At 38.0% G+C, this 17,554-nt stretch overlaps 1 protein-coding gene across 1 annotated transcript in view; it reads left to right on the forward strand.

Annotated features, from left to right (window-relative positions):
* Positions 1-17,554, forward strand: part of VEPH1 (ventricular zone expressed PH domain containing 1) — a 407,512-nt gene that overhangs the window by 34,707 nt on the left and 355,251 nt on the right. The window contains exon 2 of the mRNA XM_007943547.2: positions 15,761-15,976. Coding sequence (XP_007941738.1) covers positions 15,761-15,976 — 216 coding nt within the window. The remainder of the gene's footprint in view (positions 1-15,760; positions 15,977-17,554) is intronic.

A 17,554-nucleotide genomic window follows, 5' to 3' on the forward strand; every position in this document is an offset into this window, starting at 1 on the left:
TTTGAACTGCCAGCCTTCTGGTTAGCAGTCAAGTGCCTTCGGCACTACGCTACCAGCATTTGACTGCTAACCAGAAGGCTGGTGGTTCAAACCTACCAGCTGCTCCTCAGAAGGCTGGGCAATCTGCTTCTGTAGAGATAACACCTTGGAAACCCAATCTCCCCCTGTTACTTCAAGGACCTTAGAACACTTAATGCACATTTTGCAAGCTGTTGTTAACCCACATATTTATTCTATCTTGTTTAATGTCCTTGAAACTAGTCTTTATAATTGTTGGTTTTTATGTCAGTACTCACATAAAGGACCTAGTATTTTGCAATTATTTGCTCTCCAAATTTTTCTTTCATTGTCTTCCCTTTCTTCTTTACTGAATCCAAATTTCTTCTTTCTGAAATATGTACACATTTTAAAAGCTCAGGCCTGTTAGTGATAAATTCTCTGTTTGTTTGTCTGAAAAAGTCCTTATTTTGCTCTCAATTTTTGAATGATAACTACCTAGATACAGATTTCTAGGTTGGCAGCCTTTTTTCTCAATACTTTCTTTATTGCTTTATGAAATCGGTGTCAGTTTGTCATTCTTTTGAATTTAGTCTACTTTTTCTCTCTACTTATTTTGATAGTTTCTCTGTGTCTTTAGTGTTCTATGGTTTCACTATTATGTACCTAGATGTAGTTTTATTTTTCTATCCCCACTCTAGCTTCATTGTGTTATGTAATTTGAGGTTTTATGTCTTTTGTTTGAAGATTCTCAAGCATTATCTCAAATATTTCCATTTTGTCTAGTCTTTCCTTCTGGAATTTCTACTTATTCACTCATTTATACATTTGATAAATATGTATTGAGTACTTACTATGTGCTCACAATATTTTTGACACTGAGAATATTATAGTAAAGCAGACAAAAAGATAATTTCCTTCATAACCTTTATTTTTATTATTATTTTTTTAATTTTCATATATATATGTATAGTGATTTGGGTGCAAATTTACAAAGCAGATTCATTTTACTCTCAACAGTTCATGCACATTTGTTTTGCTTTCATGGCCCCGATTACAATCCTCAGCCATATACCACTCCTCCCGTGCCCTCCCTGTGCCCTTCTTATCTATGCATTCCTGTCTGTCTAGCTTTCCCTCTATGTGGATGCTGCTCCTATGATATCTTATGGCTGATTGGTCTAACAGGTGCATCTCCCTAGGGTAGGTGGGTGCATCTCCCTGGGGTAGGTGTTCTGATTGGAGGTCTTTCTACTCTTGGGCTGAGAGCCTATTCATCAAAGTGAGTCCATTTCCAGGCCTAAAGGATAATCCAGGCCATAGTCTCGGGGGTTCCCCCAGTCTCTATTGATCAGTAATTCCAGTTATATTTGTGTTCTTGAATTTTGTTCTACATTTTTCCTCCCATTCTATCCAGTATCTCTGATTTTGAACTCTTTCCGAGTGGTTGGCATTGGTAACTGGGCATCATTTAAATCTTCTGGTTTCAAGGTCATGAAGGCTGAGGCCCTCGTGGCCCATCATATCTTTGGACTAATTGTTTCCAAATGACTTTGGTTTTCCTCACTCTTCTTTCTTCCAGATGAGAGGAGACCAAGTAGTTGCATCTCAGATGGCTGTGCAAAAGTTTTTGAGACCCTATTCACTGCTCACCAAAGTATGATGTAGAATAAGATTTTTGTCCTATATTGTACCAATTGAGCATGATATCCCCTGATACTATTGTCCCAAGCCCATAGGCCTGGTAATTCTCTCCCTCAAGGTGTTTTGTTGTTTTTGAGAAGCTACTCCAACCTGTTCTCTGTACTTCTGTAATGTATGCGGATAATTTTGTAGGACAAGTACATATGTAAGACTATCTTCAGCCAAATTTATCCTGGTCTTGGGTATATTCCTGTTCACCTACCCTCACCTGATCTTCCCACCTGTGTATGCATTTACATACACATAGTGTGTGGGCCACTGGTAATGCAGTATTGTGCATGTAATAGAATTTGCTTCTGTTGTCTATATTTTTGTGTACATTTCTGTGCCCTCCCTTTCCCTATTGTCCTCATGCTGGTCACAGACTCTTTCCATACTTCCCCTCCCCTCACCCAAATCAAGATATGACCCCCAACTACTCTGAAATTTTTCTTCCCTTTCCCTCCCATCACTAGAAACCAACAAAGTGAATTTCCTTTCCTGCATAAACCTTTCCTTGACTTTTTCTAATAATGAACTCATACAATATTTGTCCTTCTGTGATTGACTTACATCACTCAGTATGTTGTTCTAATGTGCCGTTGAGTTGTCTCCTACTCATAGTGACCTTATGTACAACATAAGCATAATGTCCTCCAAATTTATCCACTTTGTGTGATGATTCGTGTATTCTTCATTGTTTTAATGTAGAAATTTTGATGTGGTGTTTAATTCTGCTGGCTAGAAGTTTGTTGAGAAGTTTTGCATCTGTAGTCATGATCTGGTAGCATAGTGCCTAAGGCACTTGACTGCTAACCAGAAGACTGGTGGTTCAAACCACCAGCCACTCCTCAGAAGGAAGATGGGGCAATCTACTTCTGTAGTGATACTGCCTAGGAAACCCAAGGAGGGGTCGCTATGAGTGGGGTCCAACTCAATGGCACATAACAACAACAACAACATAGTCATGAGAGGTATTGGTCCACAATTTCTTTTTTAGTGGAGTCTTTGCCTGGCTTTCATATCAGGGTTAGGCTGACTTCATAGAATGAATTTGGGAGTATTCTGTTCTTTTCTATGTTCTGGGATAGTTTGAGTAGAATTGATGTCAACTCTTCTCTGAATATTTGTTTGAAATCACCAGTGAAATCATCTGGGGTAGGGCTTCCCCCTTTCCAAGGTGTGTGTGTGTGTGTGATTTTTTGTGACCTCTTTACATTCTTCTTTTGTTATGGGTCTGTTCAAAATTTCTACCTCAGTTTGTGTTAGTTTAGGTAGGTAGTGTGTTTCTTCTAGGTTTCTAAATTTGTTGGAGTGTAATTCTTCATAATTTTATTATGATCTAATTTCCATTGGTTCTGTTATAAGATCCCCCACCTCATTTCTTATTTGGGTTATTTGAATCTTCTGCTTCTTTCCCTTTGTCAATTTGGCCAGTGGTTTGTTGATTTTATTTGACACTTTCAAAGAACCAACTTCTAGTCTTGTTGATTCTTTCTTCTGTTTTTCTTTTTCATTTATTTCTCCTCTAATCTTTATTATTTCTTTTCTTTCAGTGACTATGGACTTCTTTTGCTATTCTTTTTTCTATTTGTTCAAGTTGTAAGGGTATAGTATTGATTTTGGCTCTTTCTTCTTTTTTTGATGTGTGTATGTATTGATATAAAGTGACCTCTGAGTACTGCTTTTGCTGTGTCCCAGAGGTTTTAGTATATTTTGTCTCCATTTTCATTTGATTCTAAGAATTTTGAAATATTTTAAATTTTTTTCTATGACCCAGTAGTTTTTAAGTAATGTATTATTCAGTTTCTATGTATTTTAATTATTTTCCTTCCTCTTTTTGTTATTGGTTTCTAATTTTATAGCATTATGGTCAGAGAAGATGCTTTGTGTTATGTCAATGTTTTTGTATTTATTGAGGCTTGATTTGTAGACTAGAATATGGTCTATTAAAGAGAATGATCTTTGTGCATTGAAGAAGAATGTGTACTATGAGTAGAGTGTTTTGCATGTCTTTATGAAGTCAAGTTGATTGACTGTGTTATTTAGATCTTCTGTGTCTTTATTGAGTTTCTTTCTAGTTGTTCTGTGAATCATTGAAAGTAGTGTGTTACAGTCTCTTACTATTGTTATAGAACTGTTCATTTCTCTTTTCAATTATGTTAGAGTTTGTTTTATGTATTTCAAATCTTTGTCATTGGGTGCAAAGATATTTATTATTGTATATCTTCTTGGCAGATTGTTTAATCATTAGACATTGCCTTTTTTGTCTTTTATAATGGATTTTGACTTAAAGTCTATTTTATATGAAATTAGTATTGCTACTCCTACTCTCTTTTGGATACTCTTTGCTTGATAAGTTCTACCCCCATTCCCCTGCCATCCTTTGATTGTCAACTTTGACTGTTTATGTCTTTGTGTCTAAGGTTTGTCTCTTATAGGCAATATATTAAAGTGTTATTTATTTATTATCTATTCTGCCACTCTCTGTCTCTTTACTGGTGCATTTAATCCATTTACATTCAGTGTGATTATCAATAGGTATGAATTCATTGCTGTCATTTTGTTATACTTTTTTTTTGTGGTGTTAATAATTTCTTTGATCCTCTTAATTATCTGTGCTGAGTTATTTTGTATATAAATTTCCTTTTCCTATTAATTATTGTTGCTGTTTTTGTGTTTATTGGGTCTTCTGGGTTTTCTATATTGTTGTTGTTGTTGTTATGTGCCATTGAGTCGGATCCGACTCATAGCGACCCCTCCTTGGGTTTCCGAGGCAGTATCACTACGGAAGTAGATTGCCCCATCTTCCTTCCGAGGAGTGGCTGGTGGATTTGAACCGCCAGTCTTCTGGTTAGCAGTCAAGTGCCTTAGCCACTATGCTGCCAGAGCTCCCTTTTCTATATTAGTGAGTGGATTTATTCCATTTCTTTGTGATTACCCTAAATATTACACTAATCCTCTTAAAATGAAAATAATCTGTTATTACTTCAAATTACCTTGACTTCCTCCAGGAGTCCTTGCTATTAATCACTATGTTATGTTGCTTCTAAAGGTGGTTGTTGCTGTTAGGTGCTATTAAGTCAATTTTAACTCATGACAACCCCATGTGACAGAATAGCACTGCCCCATAGGGTTTTCTAGGCTGTAATCTTTTTTGGACTAAGTCACCAGGTCTTTCTCCTGTGGGGCTGCTGGATGAGTTTGAACCATAAACCTTTCAGTTAGCAGCCAAGCACTTAACTGTTGCACCACCTTGCCTCTAAAGGCATTGATAATTTATCAACTCCTCTACCTTAAAATATCACCTTTCTTCTGCTCTGAATTTCTACTCCCACACCAAACCTACTCTCTGACTACAATTTTATTTCAAAATCCCTTATTCCTTTCAACTGTGGGACATTTCCTAAGGACTGTTTACAGCATAGAGAAAAGTAACTGAAATAGTTAATGGGTGCTGATGTGAAAGTGTAGTACTTATGGCTGAGTGGAGAGATCAGTCCTGATGACTAGGCCTGGAACAGAATGATATGGGAGGTTTTTCATTGTCCTACTCCACCTATTAGGCATCCTTGCCACTTTAGAAGAAATTACTTTGACAATGACCAGCTCACTATGAGAATTAATCTCTAAATTAAGTTTATTGGGCTTGTCATTGATTAAATATAGTCCTTAGAAGCTGTTCAATTTCACATGCATGGGTGCTAATCCAAAGCTGAGCTGGAACATAAATGTTCATGCATTTATATTTCATAGGAACAGAGTTTCCTCCATGTCAGTCAAGAAAACAGGTATTATTAGTTACAAAGCTGACCTCTCACCAAAAATCCTCAAACTATTCCATTACATTATTAAAAACCTTTTTTTTTTTTTTTTTTTTTTTTCTGTCTTTTTTGAATACTTGCTGGGGAAAGCAGTTAACTGCTTGTTCAGGTTTTCCCTCTTTTTGGAGAAAATCTTTTATTGAGGGTTTTTTTTTTTTAAATGTGAAACATAGTTAAGTCACTGCCATCCAGTCATTTCCAACTCATAGTGAACCCCACTGGGCTCCTGAGGCTGTAAATCTTTATGGAAGTAGATATCCCATCTTCCTTCTGTAGAGAAGCTGGTGGGTTGAACTGCTGAGCTTCTGGTTAGCAGCCAAATGCCTTGTCCACTATGTCACCAGAGCTCCTTATGTGAAACACAGGAGTTTGAATATACAAAGCTTTTCCAGTTGAAAAATCTTTCTAATTTTTAGTAAAGCAGTTTAGAGTATAATCAATATAAAATATTATTGTATTACTTGAAATTACAGTTATACTGATGTGATTTATATTATGAAAAATTATTTACCATTTCTAGTTAGAAATGTTAGAATTACAATTTATGCTTTATGGTCAACAACCTCTCTGACACTATCTGGTGCATCTTAGCAGTATCCACTTCAGTCCACTCCTTTCACCATTTGAAGTTATTTGCTTTATAAAATAAGTTCATCTCATATAGAAAAAAACTTCTCTGAGATGCTGACTCATCGCTTTTCCTGAGAGAAGTAATAAAAAGGTTAGTGAGAAGATCAACCATCTCTGGATATCATCCACAAGGCTGCAACTGATACTCATTATCTTTTTATTGGGATAAATATGCACCACCATTGAGTTGGATCTGACTCATAGCAACCCTTCCTTGGGTTTCCGAGGCAGTATCATTATGGAAGTAGATTGCTCAACCTTCCTTCCGAGGAGTGGCTGGTGGGTTTGAACCACCAGTCTTCTGGTTAGCAGTCAAATGCCTTAGGCACTATGCCACCAGAGATGGCTACATTTTAATCCCCAGAGCCTGTGAATATGTTTCCTCACATTGCAAAAGGAACTTTGCAGATGTAATTAAGTTAAGGCTATTGAGATGGGGATATTGTTTTATGTTATCCAGGTAGAATCTACTTAATGATATGGATGAAGTAAAGCTTCTGGGACCTCCATTTGCTGACATGGCATAATTCAAACTGAGGTGAAACAGCTGCAAACATCCATTAATAATCGGAACATGGAATATACAAAGTATGAATCTAGGAAAATTGGAAGTTGTCAAAAATGAAATGGAATGCATAAAGATTGATATCCTAGGCATTAGTGAGCTGAAATGGACCAATTTTGGCCATTTTGAATCATACAACCATATGATCTACTTTGTTGGGAATAACAAATTGAAGAGGAATGGCATGGCATTCATAATCACAAAGGATGTTTCAAGATCTGTCCTGAAGTACAGTGCTGTCAGTGGTGGATAATATCCATACTCCTACAAGGAAGACCAGTTAATACAACTATTACTCAAATTTACACACCAACCACCAAAGCCAAAGGTGAGGAAATTGGAGATTTTTTTTAATCAACTTCTGAAATTGACTGAACATGCAATCAAGATGTGTTAATTATCTAATCACTGGTGATTGGAATGCAAAAGTTGGAAACAAAGAAGAATCACTGGTAGTTGGAAAATTTGGTCTTGGTGATAGAAATAACGTTGGAGATCACATGATAGAATTTTGCAGGACCAATGACTTATTCATGAAAATACCTTTTTTTAACAACACAAATGTGACTATACATATGGACTTCACCAGATGGAGTACACAGGAATCAGATTGACTACATCTGTAGCAATAGGTGATGAAAAAGCTCAATATCTTCAGCCAAAACAAGGCCAGGAGCTGATTGTGGAACAGATCATTAACTGTTCATATGCAAGTTCAAGTTGAAGTTCAAGACAATTAAAACAAGTCCATGAGAGCCAAAATATGACCTTGAATATACCCCTCCTGAATTTAGAGACCATCTAAAAAATAGATTTGATGCATTGAACACCAATGACCAAAAACCAGAGCAATTGTGGGATGACATGAAGAACATCATCCATGAAGAAAGCAAAAGGTTATTAAAAAGACAGGAAAGGAAGAAAAGATCAAAATAGATGTCAGAAGAGACTTTGAAACTTGTCCTTGAAAGAGAGTAGATAAAGCAAATGGAAGAAATGACAAGATAAAAGAGCTGAACAGAAGATTTCAAAGAGCAGCTCAACAAAATAAAGTCAATTGTCATAATGAAATGTCCAAAGACCTGAAGTTAGAAAAACAAAAGAGAATAACATGCTTGGCATTTCTCAAGCTGGAAGAACTGAGGAAGAATTTTAAGCTGTTGCTAAAGAGGCAAGGAGGCTGCAACTTTTGACCTCCTCTAACCCCACAAGGGGAAGACAGAATCACCATCAGTAGCCCGAGGCCTGTCCCTGCAAGGGACATGCTGCCTCCCTCCAGCTTTTTCACCAACCATTCTCCCACAGCACCCATCACCTTTCTGCTGGGTTTGATAATTCACTGCAGTGGCCACACAGAACTCACAGATTTTGGGGTTTAATGGAGAAGCACCAGCTCACAATTCAAGTTCAGGAACAACATTCAGTCTCTCTCAGCCCACTGTCTCTCAGCCAACAGTCTCTCTCCCAACAGTGTGTGTCTCTCAGCAATGTGCATCTCTCAGGGTCACTTTCTCAGCAGCATGTGTCTCTCAAGAATGTGTTTCTCTCAGCAGCACGTCTTTCGCGACCAGTAGTCAGAGAGATCTTTTCCGCCTCTAGGAGGCCTCCTTTTGAGCCTGGCAGAGTGGCCAAACTAACTAATCATAACATTAGAATTCTAAGCACCTGAGAGAGAGCAAACTTCCCAGAACATTGATTTGTGCCACTCTCAACAGAAATATCCCAGGTGTATAACTTTTACAATCAGGAACTCCTCAGTTGCTCATGGAAAATTTCACCATGGAGTTTACAAAGACTTATGGCTAGAAAGGCCATACCAGTTAGTTTATTACACCACAGCTGTGAGTTGCAATATTGGAAGATTCTATGGGCACAATATTGAATGATGCAGAAAACATCAAAAGAAGATGTACCAAAAAGTCATTGTACCAAAAAGAATTGGTCAATGTTCATACATTTCAGAAGGTGGCATATGATCAAGAACCAATGGTATTAAAGGAAAAAGTTGAAGCTGCACTGAAGGAAATGGCAAAAAACAAAGCCCCAGGAATTTACAGAATACCCATTGAAATGTTTCAACAAATGGATGCTACTCTGGAGGCACTCACCTGGCTATGCCAGGAGATTTGGAAGGCAATTACCTGGCAGACTGACTGGAAGAGATCCATATTTGTACTCATTCCAAAGAAAAGTGATCCCATAGAATGTGGAAATTACTGAACAATATCATTAATATCGCATACAAGTAAAATCTTACTGAAGGTAATTAAAAAACAGTTGCAGCAGTATATTGACAGAGAACTTCCAGAAACACAAGCTGGATTCAGAAGAGGGTGTGGAATGAGGGATATCATGCTGATGTCAGGTGGATCTTGGGTCAAGGCAAAGAATACCAGAAAGATGTTTACATGTGTTTTATTGACTTTGAAAAAGCATTTGATTGTGTGGATCATAACAAATTATGGGTAACATGGAGAAAAATAGGAATTCCCAAGCACTTAATTGTACTCATGAGGAAACTGTACATAAACCAGGAGGCTGTTCTGAACAAGGGGACACTGCATGGTTTAAAATCAAGAAGGGAGTGCATCAAGGTTGTATCCTCTCACAATACTTACTCAGTCTGTAGGCTGAGCAAATAATCCGAGAAACTGGACTGTATGAAGATGAACATGGCATTAGGATTGGAGGAAGAATCATTAACAACCTGCAATACACTGATGACACAACTTTCCTTGCTGAAAGTGAGGATGACTTGAAGTACTTACTGATGAAGATTGAAGACTACAGTCTGCAGTATGGATTACACCTTAATATGAAGAAAACAAAAATCCTCACAACTGGATCTATAAGCAGCATCACGATAAATGGAGAAAAGATTGAAGTTGTCAAAGACTTTGTATTACTTGGTTCTCCAATCACCACCAATGGAAGCAGCAGTCAAGACATGAGATGACATATAGCACTGGGCAAATCTGCAAAAGACATCTTTTAAGTGCTCAAGAGCAAAAATGTCTCCTCGAGGACTAAGGTGCACCTGACACAAGCCTTGGTATTTTCAATTGCCTCATACATGTGAGAGCTGGGCAATGAATAAGGAACACTGAAGAAGAGTCAATGCTTTTGAGTGGTGCTGCTGGCAAAGAATGCTGAAAGTACCACAGACTGCTAAAAGAACTAACAAACCTGTCCTGGAAGAAGTACAGCCAGAATGCTTCTTGGAAGACAGAATGATCAGACTTTTTTTCACCTACTTTGGTTATGCTGTAAGAAGGAACCATTCCCTGGACAAGGATATCATGCTTGGGAAGGTGGAGGGTCAGTGAAAGAGGGGAAGGCCCTCAATGGGACGGATTGATATGTGGCTACAACAATGGGCTCAGGTATAATAAGGATTGTGGAGCTGGCACAGGACTGGGCAGTGTGTCAATCTGCTGTGCATAGGGTCAGTATGAGTCAGAGTGGACTCGACAGCACTTAATAACAACCATAAAAACAACAAATCCTTTTCCCATTTCCTGAATTTTGGCCTTTTGTCAAAGATCAGCTATCCATAGGTGGATGGATTTATTTCTGTTCCAATTCTGTCATTGTATCAGTACCAGGCTGTTTTAGCTACCGTGACCATGGTTTTGAGGTCAGGAGTGTGAGGCCTCCTCGTTTGTTTTTTCTCTCTAGTAGTGGTTTACTGATACGAGTCTCTTTCCTTTCCATATAAAGTAGGTGATCAGTTTTTCCATCTCTTTAAAGAAAGATGATGGAATCTAGATCAGGATCAAAAGCCTGCTCCATTGATTTATCAATTCAGCAGTTTTGGGAAGGAGGAAAGGTTATGGTATGTGATATGACCAGTGAATCCCATGATCATGTGCTCACAACAGGACCTCCTTTACTATAAAGGGAGTTCTTTCTTCTGATGCAATGTTATTTGACATCTTATGCCAGTGTATCACTCTGTTATCCTCCAAATAGTGGCTGAGGCCCTGTGGGCAAAAAAGACAAACTCAAACTTGAACTACATATAAATATCAGTCAATATAATTTATATCTCTTTCAAAATAGAAGGGGTCCAATGTAGATAATTTGCTACTAAATTACTGATTGGCTTCCTTGAGAGGTGGTGCCAATTTGGTGGTCAGCATTGCTGATAGTTGCACATTTTGTTGTTGTTAGGTGCCATCGAATTGGTTCCCATCGAATTGGCAACCCTATGTACAACAGAATGAAACACTGCCTGGCCCTACACCATCCTCACAACTGTTGCTATGCTTGAGCCCATCATTGTAGCCACCAAGTCAATCCATCTCATTGAGAGTCTTCCCCTTTTTACACATCTTTTACTTTACCAAAGTAAAGGTTGGTGTGAACCCACTAGCCGCTCCACAGAAGAAAGACGAGGCAGTAAAGATTTATGTATAATATTTAAAGTCTTGGAAACCCCATGGGGGTTCACTTTGAGTTGGAATAGACTCAGTGGCAGTGAGTTTGTTTTGATGTTTCACTTTACCAAGCATGATCTCCTTCTCTAGGTACTGGTTCCTTCTGACAACATGAGCAAAGTATGAGAGATGAAGTCTGGCCATTCTTGTTTCTAGCAGGCATTCTGACACATTTAGAAGTGGTAATAAGATCAACCTTGGTGAATGATACCCCATGCTGTTGTGTCATGAATAGCTTCCACCCCTGATACCATGTTATTTCCTTTATGCACCATTTGGGCCTCACTTGAATGGCTGATGACATAATCTTTATTGAGGACATTTGGCTGAGTCATTCTGTCTTCTTGGATTTTTAGTGCTTCTTCTGTGGTAAATGCTCTCTTTTAGGGATTCATTTTAATGACTTCAAAAGTAAAGAAAAAATATATAACCAAAGACTCGTGAGATTAGTTTTCTGGATTTGAAGGCTTAGAATCTTAGTTTCATGGGACACCTCAGTCAATTGGCATAATATGGGTTACAAAGTTCAGGTTCTGCATCCTAGTGAGATGAATAGTCTCTTGGATCTTAAAAGCTTGCAAGCATCCATCTGAAATACAGCTATTGATTTCTACTCATCAGGAGTAAAAGAGAAAGAAGGAAACCAAAGTCTCAGAGGAGAAACTAGTTTACAAGGCTAACAGCCTAAAGGAGCCATGTCCTCATCTACCCTGAGACTAGAAGAACTAGATGATACTCAGTTAAGAATACCAAACTTTCTGATCAGGGCCACAATAGATAGACCCTGGTAACCAAAGATCCATGGCCATCGAGTTGATTTCAGCTCATAGTGACCCTTTAGGACAGAATAGAACTGCCTCATAAGGTTTCCAAAGCAGTTGTGGTGGAGTAGTGGGTAAGCATTTAGCTGCAAACCAGAAGGTCAGTGGTTCAAATCTCCCAGCTGCTCCATGGGAGAAAGATGAGGTAATCTACTTTTGTAAAGATTTACAGCCTTAGAAACACAATAGGGGTCACTATGAGTTGGAATCAATTGGCAGTGGGTTTATAGGGTTTGCAAGGCTGTAAATCTTTAAGGAAGCAGAGTGCTTCATCTTTCTCCTGTAGAGCAGCCAGTGGGTTCAAATGACTGACCTTTGGGGCTAACAGCCAGATGCTTTAAGTATTATGCCGCCAGAGCTCAGACCCTGATAGGACAGAACTCAAATTCTTAAAAAGTCCAGACTTACTGGACCAGTTGAGACTAGAGGACACCCTGAGACTATTGTCCTGAGGTGCTCTTTAAACTTTGAACTGAAACTATCCCCTGAGGTCACCTTTATCAAAATAACAGATTGGTATACAAAATAAAAGATCTTTATTACCCTTGAGTGTGGTGCTCCATTAAAAATCCATCTTTATATGACCAAAAGGTCAACAATTACTCTAAAGCAAAAATGAGACAATAAGGAGGCAGGGAAAGTAGAGCACTGGAAACAGAACAACCAGAACATAATTAGAGAGAATATTGACTCATGGTGAAAAATTGTAACTAATGTCAGTGAACAATTTGTATTGAAATTGTCAGATGGGAACCTAATTTGCTGTGTAAACTTTCACCAAAAACTCAATAAAATATTATTTAAAAAAACAATAAAATGTTTCATTTAAATGAAAACATAATATCAAGTAATTTAGCATATCCAAGACCAAATACGTCTATCACATTACTTCACAGAAATGCCAAAACTCACCTATTAAAAGAAAAATATTTTAGATGGGACATATGGCAACCCCATGTATTACAAAACAGAATTGCTCCATAGTGTTTTCTTGGTAGCCATCTTTACAGAAGCAGATTTCTAGGCTTTCTTTTTGTGGCACCATTGTGTGGGTTCAAACCATGAATCTTTATGTTAATAAGTGAGCATACTGTTTGTGCCACCAGATGTTTAAAGTAGTACTACAGGGAGCTTATATCTCCTAAAATGTATGAAACTAGCATAACATTAATACTTAAACCTGACAAACATAAAGGCCAATCCCTGAAATATTGATGTAAAATTATTAAATCAAAGTATTAATAAACAGAATCCAATAACACATTAAACAAAAATTTACCATGATTAAGTGGAATATGCAGAATATACAAGAATGCAAAGGAATATTAGGAATTTTTTTTACTATAATTTATCATATTAAGAGCTCTATGGAAATATATTTATCTATAGGCACTAAAAGGAGCTCTGGTAGCATAGTACCTAAGGCACTTGACTGCTAACCAGAAGGTTGGAGGTTCAAACCCACCAGCCACTCCTCAGAAGGAAGATGGGGCAATCTACTTCCGTAGTGATACTGCCTCGGAAACCCAAGGAGGGGTCTCTTTGAGTCGGGTTCGACTCAAGGAGGGGTCTCTTTGAGTCAGGTTCGACTCGACGGCACACAACAACAACAACATAGGCACTAAAAAGGGAGCTTTGTTGATGTAATGGTTACCACATTAGGCTGTTAAACAAAAGGTCCTCAGTTCAAACCCGCCAGCTGCTCTGCAGGAGAAAGATGAGGCAGTCTACTTCCATAAAGATTTACAGCCTTGGAAATCCTATGGGAGCAATTCTACTCTGACCCTAAAGGGTTGCTATGAGTCAGAATCCACTCGATGGCAGAGGGTAGTGGTTATAGGGGTAAAAAGGCATTCAATGAAATGCAACATTCATTCTTGATTTCCAAATTAGTTCAATAAAATAGGAATAAAGTAATAAAGGAATAAAAGGAAAAAAAATCCTTAACATTACATCTATCTCATTCAAAAAGGAAAAAATAATTCAAGTGGCCAGCTAATACATGAAGAGATGCTCCTGATCATTGGCCATCAGAGAGATGCAAATCAAAACAACGAGATACCATCTCACCCCAGCACTGATGGCAAGGTTCAACGAGACAGAAAATAACGAACATTGGCAGGGATGTGAGAGATTGGGACTCCCATACACTGCTGGTGGAACTGTGAAGTGATAAAAATCACTGTGGAAACAGTATAGCGATTCCTTAGAAAGCTGGAATTGGAGATACCACTTGACCCCGCAATCCCATTACTAGGTATATATCCTAGAGAGGTGAGAGCCAGGACAACATATATGCACACCCATGTTCATCGCAGCACTATTTACAATAGCAAAAAAATGGAAACAACCTACGTGCCCATCAGTGGAAGAGTGGATGACCAAATGATGGTACATACAACCATGGAATGCTGTGCAGCACTAAAGAATAATGTAGAGTCTGAAAAACACTGCATAATATGGATGAACTTGGAGGACATTATGCTGAGTGAAATAAGTCAATCGCAGAAGGACAAATACAGTATTAGTTCGTTGTTGTGGAGGGTCAAGGAAAGGTTTATATATAGAGGGAACATATCTCTTTGTTGGTTGCCAGGGGTGGGAGGGGAGGGGAGGGAATACTGCGAAAAAAAATGCATTGACCCATGTCACTTTAGTTTTGTGTGTATTTCATGGTTCATAAATTGTATTTCCATAAAATGCTTTAAAAAAAAAAAAAAAACACAGCTGCAAGCTCATATCTGATCAAGGAGATTCCAAATGAAATAGCAATGACATACTGTTTTTTCACTCATCAAATTAAAAAAAAAAATTAAAAGCACTCTTCTTGCAAGGATACAATGGAAAGACTTTTTACACAGCTGATGGAAATATAAATCAGTAAGAGATTTCTGGAAAATAATTTTGGCAGTGTTATCAACAGTCTGAAAAATGTTTCTGTCTTTTGTCAAAAATCTTCTGGAGAACCCAGGCTATAGAAAATCTATCATGTAGAGAGGCTTTATACACAAGATATTTGCTTTAGTATTAGTTTTAATAGCAAAAAAGATAGAGCTTGGTTGCACAGATAAGTCCCACTTTTTCCATCTCTACTCACACCTGATAATGTAAAGTTCTAGTGCTTTGCTGCTTTGTTTTCAGTAGTCAGTTCACCATGTGGAGTTCACAGTCAGAACCAATTTCCAAATTAAATTCCAAAATTAAATGGGCCTATTTTTCATGTTTAGATTTGTCAAAGGGTTGTATTAAATAGATGATTAGATATTTGAGGGAGAATTAAGATAGGGGAGTGGAAGGAAAATTTATATGGGGAAAGCTAAAATGGAGATGGTAGTTATTTGAGTTGGAGAGAAAAGGAAGAAATGATGTGTTCTGTGTGTACAGAAAAAGATTAAGTTTATTTCAGGTAGTTGAAGGGGAATTTGAAATGTTTCATAAAAGTTACTGAAATGTCAAAGTGAAAAGTCAACTTTGACCTGTCATGGACTTAGAAATTGAAACGGTTACATGATTAAACCCACATGTGAGTGAATAATTAGCTCCTTTGGAGCCTCCCTGATCCCTGTCTTTTTATCTGTGACAGCCAGACCTGCTCCATCTTAGATGTTTGCCCACCTGCCTCTTCCACCAGATTGATATCTCCAAAAAGAAAAGGCCCTCACTGTATTGGACTTTACATCTTCACCACTGAGCATGGAGCTTGGCACTTATTATCTAAGAGATTGAATTTGTATTGTGTCAATCCTTTGAAGGATAACCTTCTAGAGTATTATTTAACTTGAAAATTTTCTTTCCAAACAGGATTACCAAACCAATAACAATGACCAGGCAGTGGTTGAAATCTGTATCACACGAATCACAACAGCAATCAGAGAGACCAAGTCGATTGAGAAGCATGCAAAGGCCCTTGTGGGGCTCTGGGACTCCTGCTTGGAACACAACCTGAGACCCTCTGGGAAAGATGAAGACACTCCCCATGCAAAAATCGCATCTGATATCATGAGTTGCATTTTACAGGTATGTCAGTGTTTGATGTCAGACTATTTGATAATGGCTTAGCAGTTTGTATGAACACATGATGCCTCTGAACAAAGAACCAATATATCTATAACCAATATGTAAGGTGTACTCTGGGACTTTCAAAGTAATACCACATCAAGCATCAATCTAATTGGAGAGATAAGACAAGTACATATACAACTAACAATAAAGCCAAGTGTGCCAAGATCCAAATGAGGAATACTGGAAAATTTAGAAAAGGAGACATCTTTTGTCCAACGATATCAAAGGGGAAGTAGAGTAAAGTGAAGGGCTGTGAACTTGGGATACGTAGAGAATATTAAATCATTTTTAGGTGTATTTCTGTATGTATTGTGAATTCTACAAATTCATGGTATTTGCATGTTCTAACCATGCTTCACTTCCTTCTGCTGGTGTAATCATGAATTTAGAATTTTAGCTAAGCCAGCTCTGTAATATTGGGAAAAATCACTTAACTTTCTAAGCTATCTTTTCCTCCCTATAAAATGCAGATTAAATGACATTGTCTGTGACAAATTTTAGCAAACAATGATGTTGATAGATATTTCCCAAAAAAGAATTCTGTGGTCCAATAAGTTGAGAAACACTACATTTAATTTTCCCTTTTGGGGCTGTCATGAACCTTCATCATGTATTAAAGGCTCAGAATTCTCTAAGTCCCGCAATAAAGAAAGCTGATTAACTTTGATTAGTCCAGCATTTTCCAATCCGATTTAACCATGGAACCCCTTTGCTTTCTCCTCCCTCAACAGCATTTTCTAATGTTAAACCATGAAACTTCCTTCCCCTTTCCTACTCCCAACACGTTTATGAACATCCCTCAGAACTAGGGTTCCACTGAGCACAGTTTGGGAAATTCTGGTTATGTTGAAGTGCTTAGTGCTGACGCTCTAATGTTAGCTTGCCTCCTCCTCCTTCTCCTCCTTTACTCTTTCTGCAGTTTTCCATGCTTAGCTGGAACATATTCCCATCTGTCTTTTCAGCTCAGGGACTGGTCAGCTGAGCAAAAGACTACACACCCCACCCCCACTGTTTTTCCTTTGTCCTCAGAGTTGCAGAGAGTGGGGAGGTGTAGAATGGGAATTTCAGCAAAATTGACAAGACTAATGCTCCTTGGAAAAAACACCAAAGATCTAGCACATCTGTTTTTCATGAATTATCTTGGGTATGTTATTGATATATTGTTATGAGAAACAGATCATTTCACTCCAAGGTGCTACTCCACAGGCATTCAGGAAGATCCTCACAAATCATCAGTACACTCCAGCTCCCACTGCTGTTAGAGAACTATTGGTTTAACTCTGGAGCAATGCTGTCCAATAGAAATACAGTACAAGCCACATATATAATTTTAAATTTCTTGGTACCTACATTAAAAAAAAAAGTAAATAGTAACAGTTGAAATTAATTTTAATAATATGTTTTCTGAGAGTTCCGGCAAGATGGCGGACTGAGCAGAAGGATTGCACAGACCCTCTTCAACAAAGAAAAGGGAAACCAATTAACACAGACACAGAAGATAATCTTGGACCCCTGAGCCTTAAAGGGAAGGAT

The sequence above is a fragment of the Orycteropus afer genome, unplaced genomic scaffold (genome assembly GCF_000298275.1).
Source record: "Orycteropus afer afer isolate SDZICR_OR568_19922 unplaced genomic scaffold, OryAfe1.0 scaffold00109, whole genome shotgun sequence".
Lineage (NCBI taxonomy): Eukaryota > Metazoa > Chordata > Mammalia > Tubulidentata > Orycteropodidae > Orycteropus > Orycteropus afer.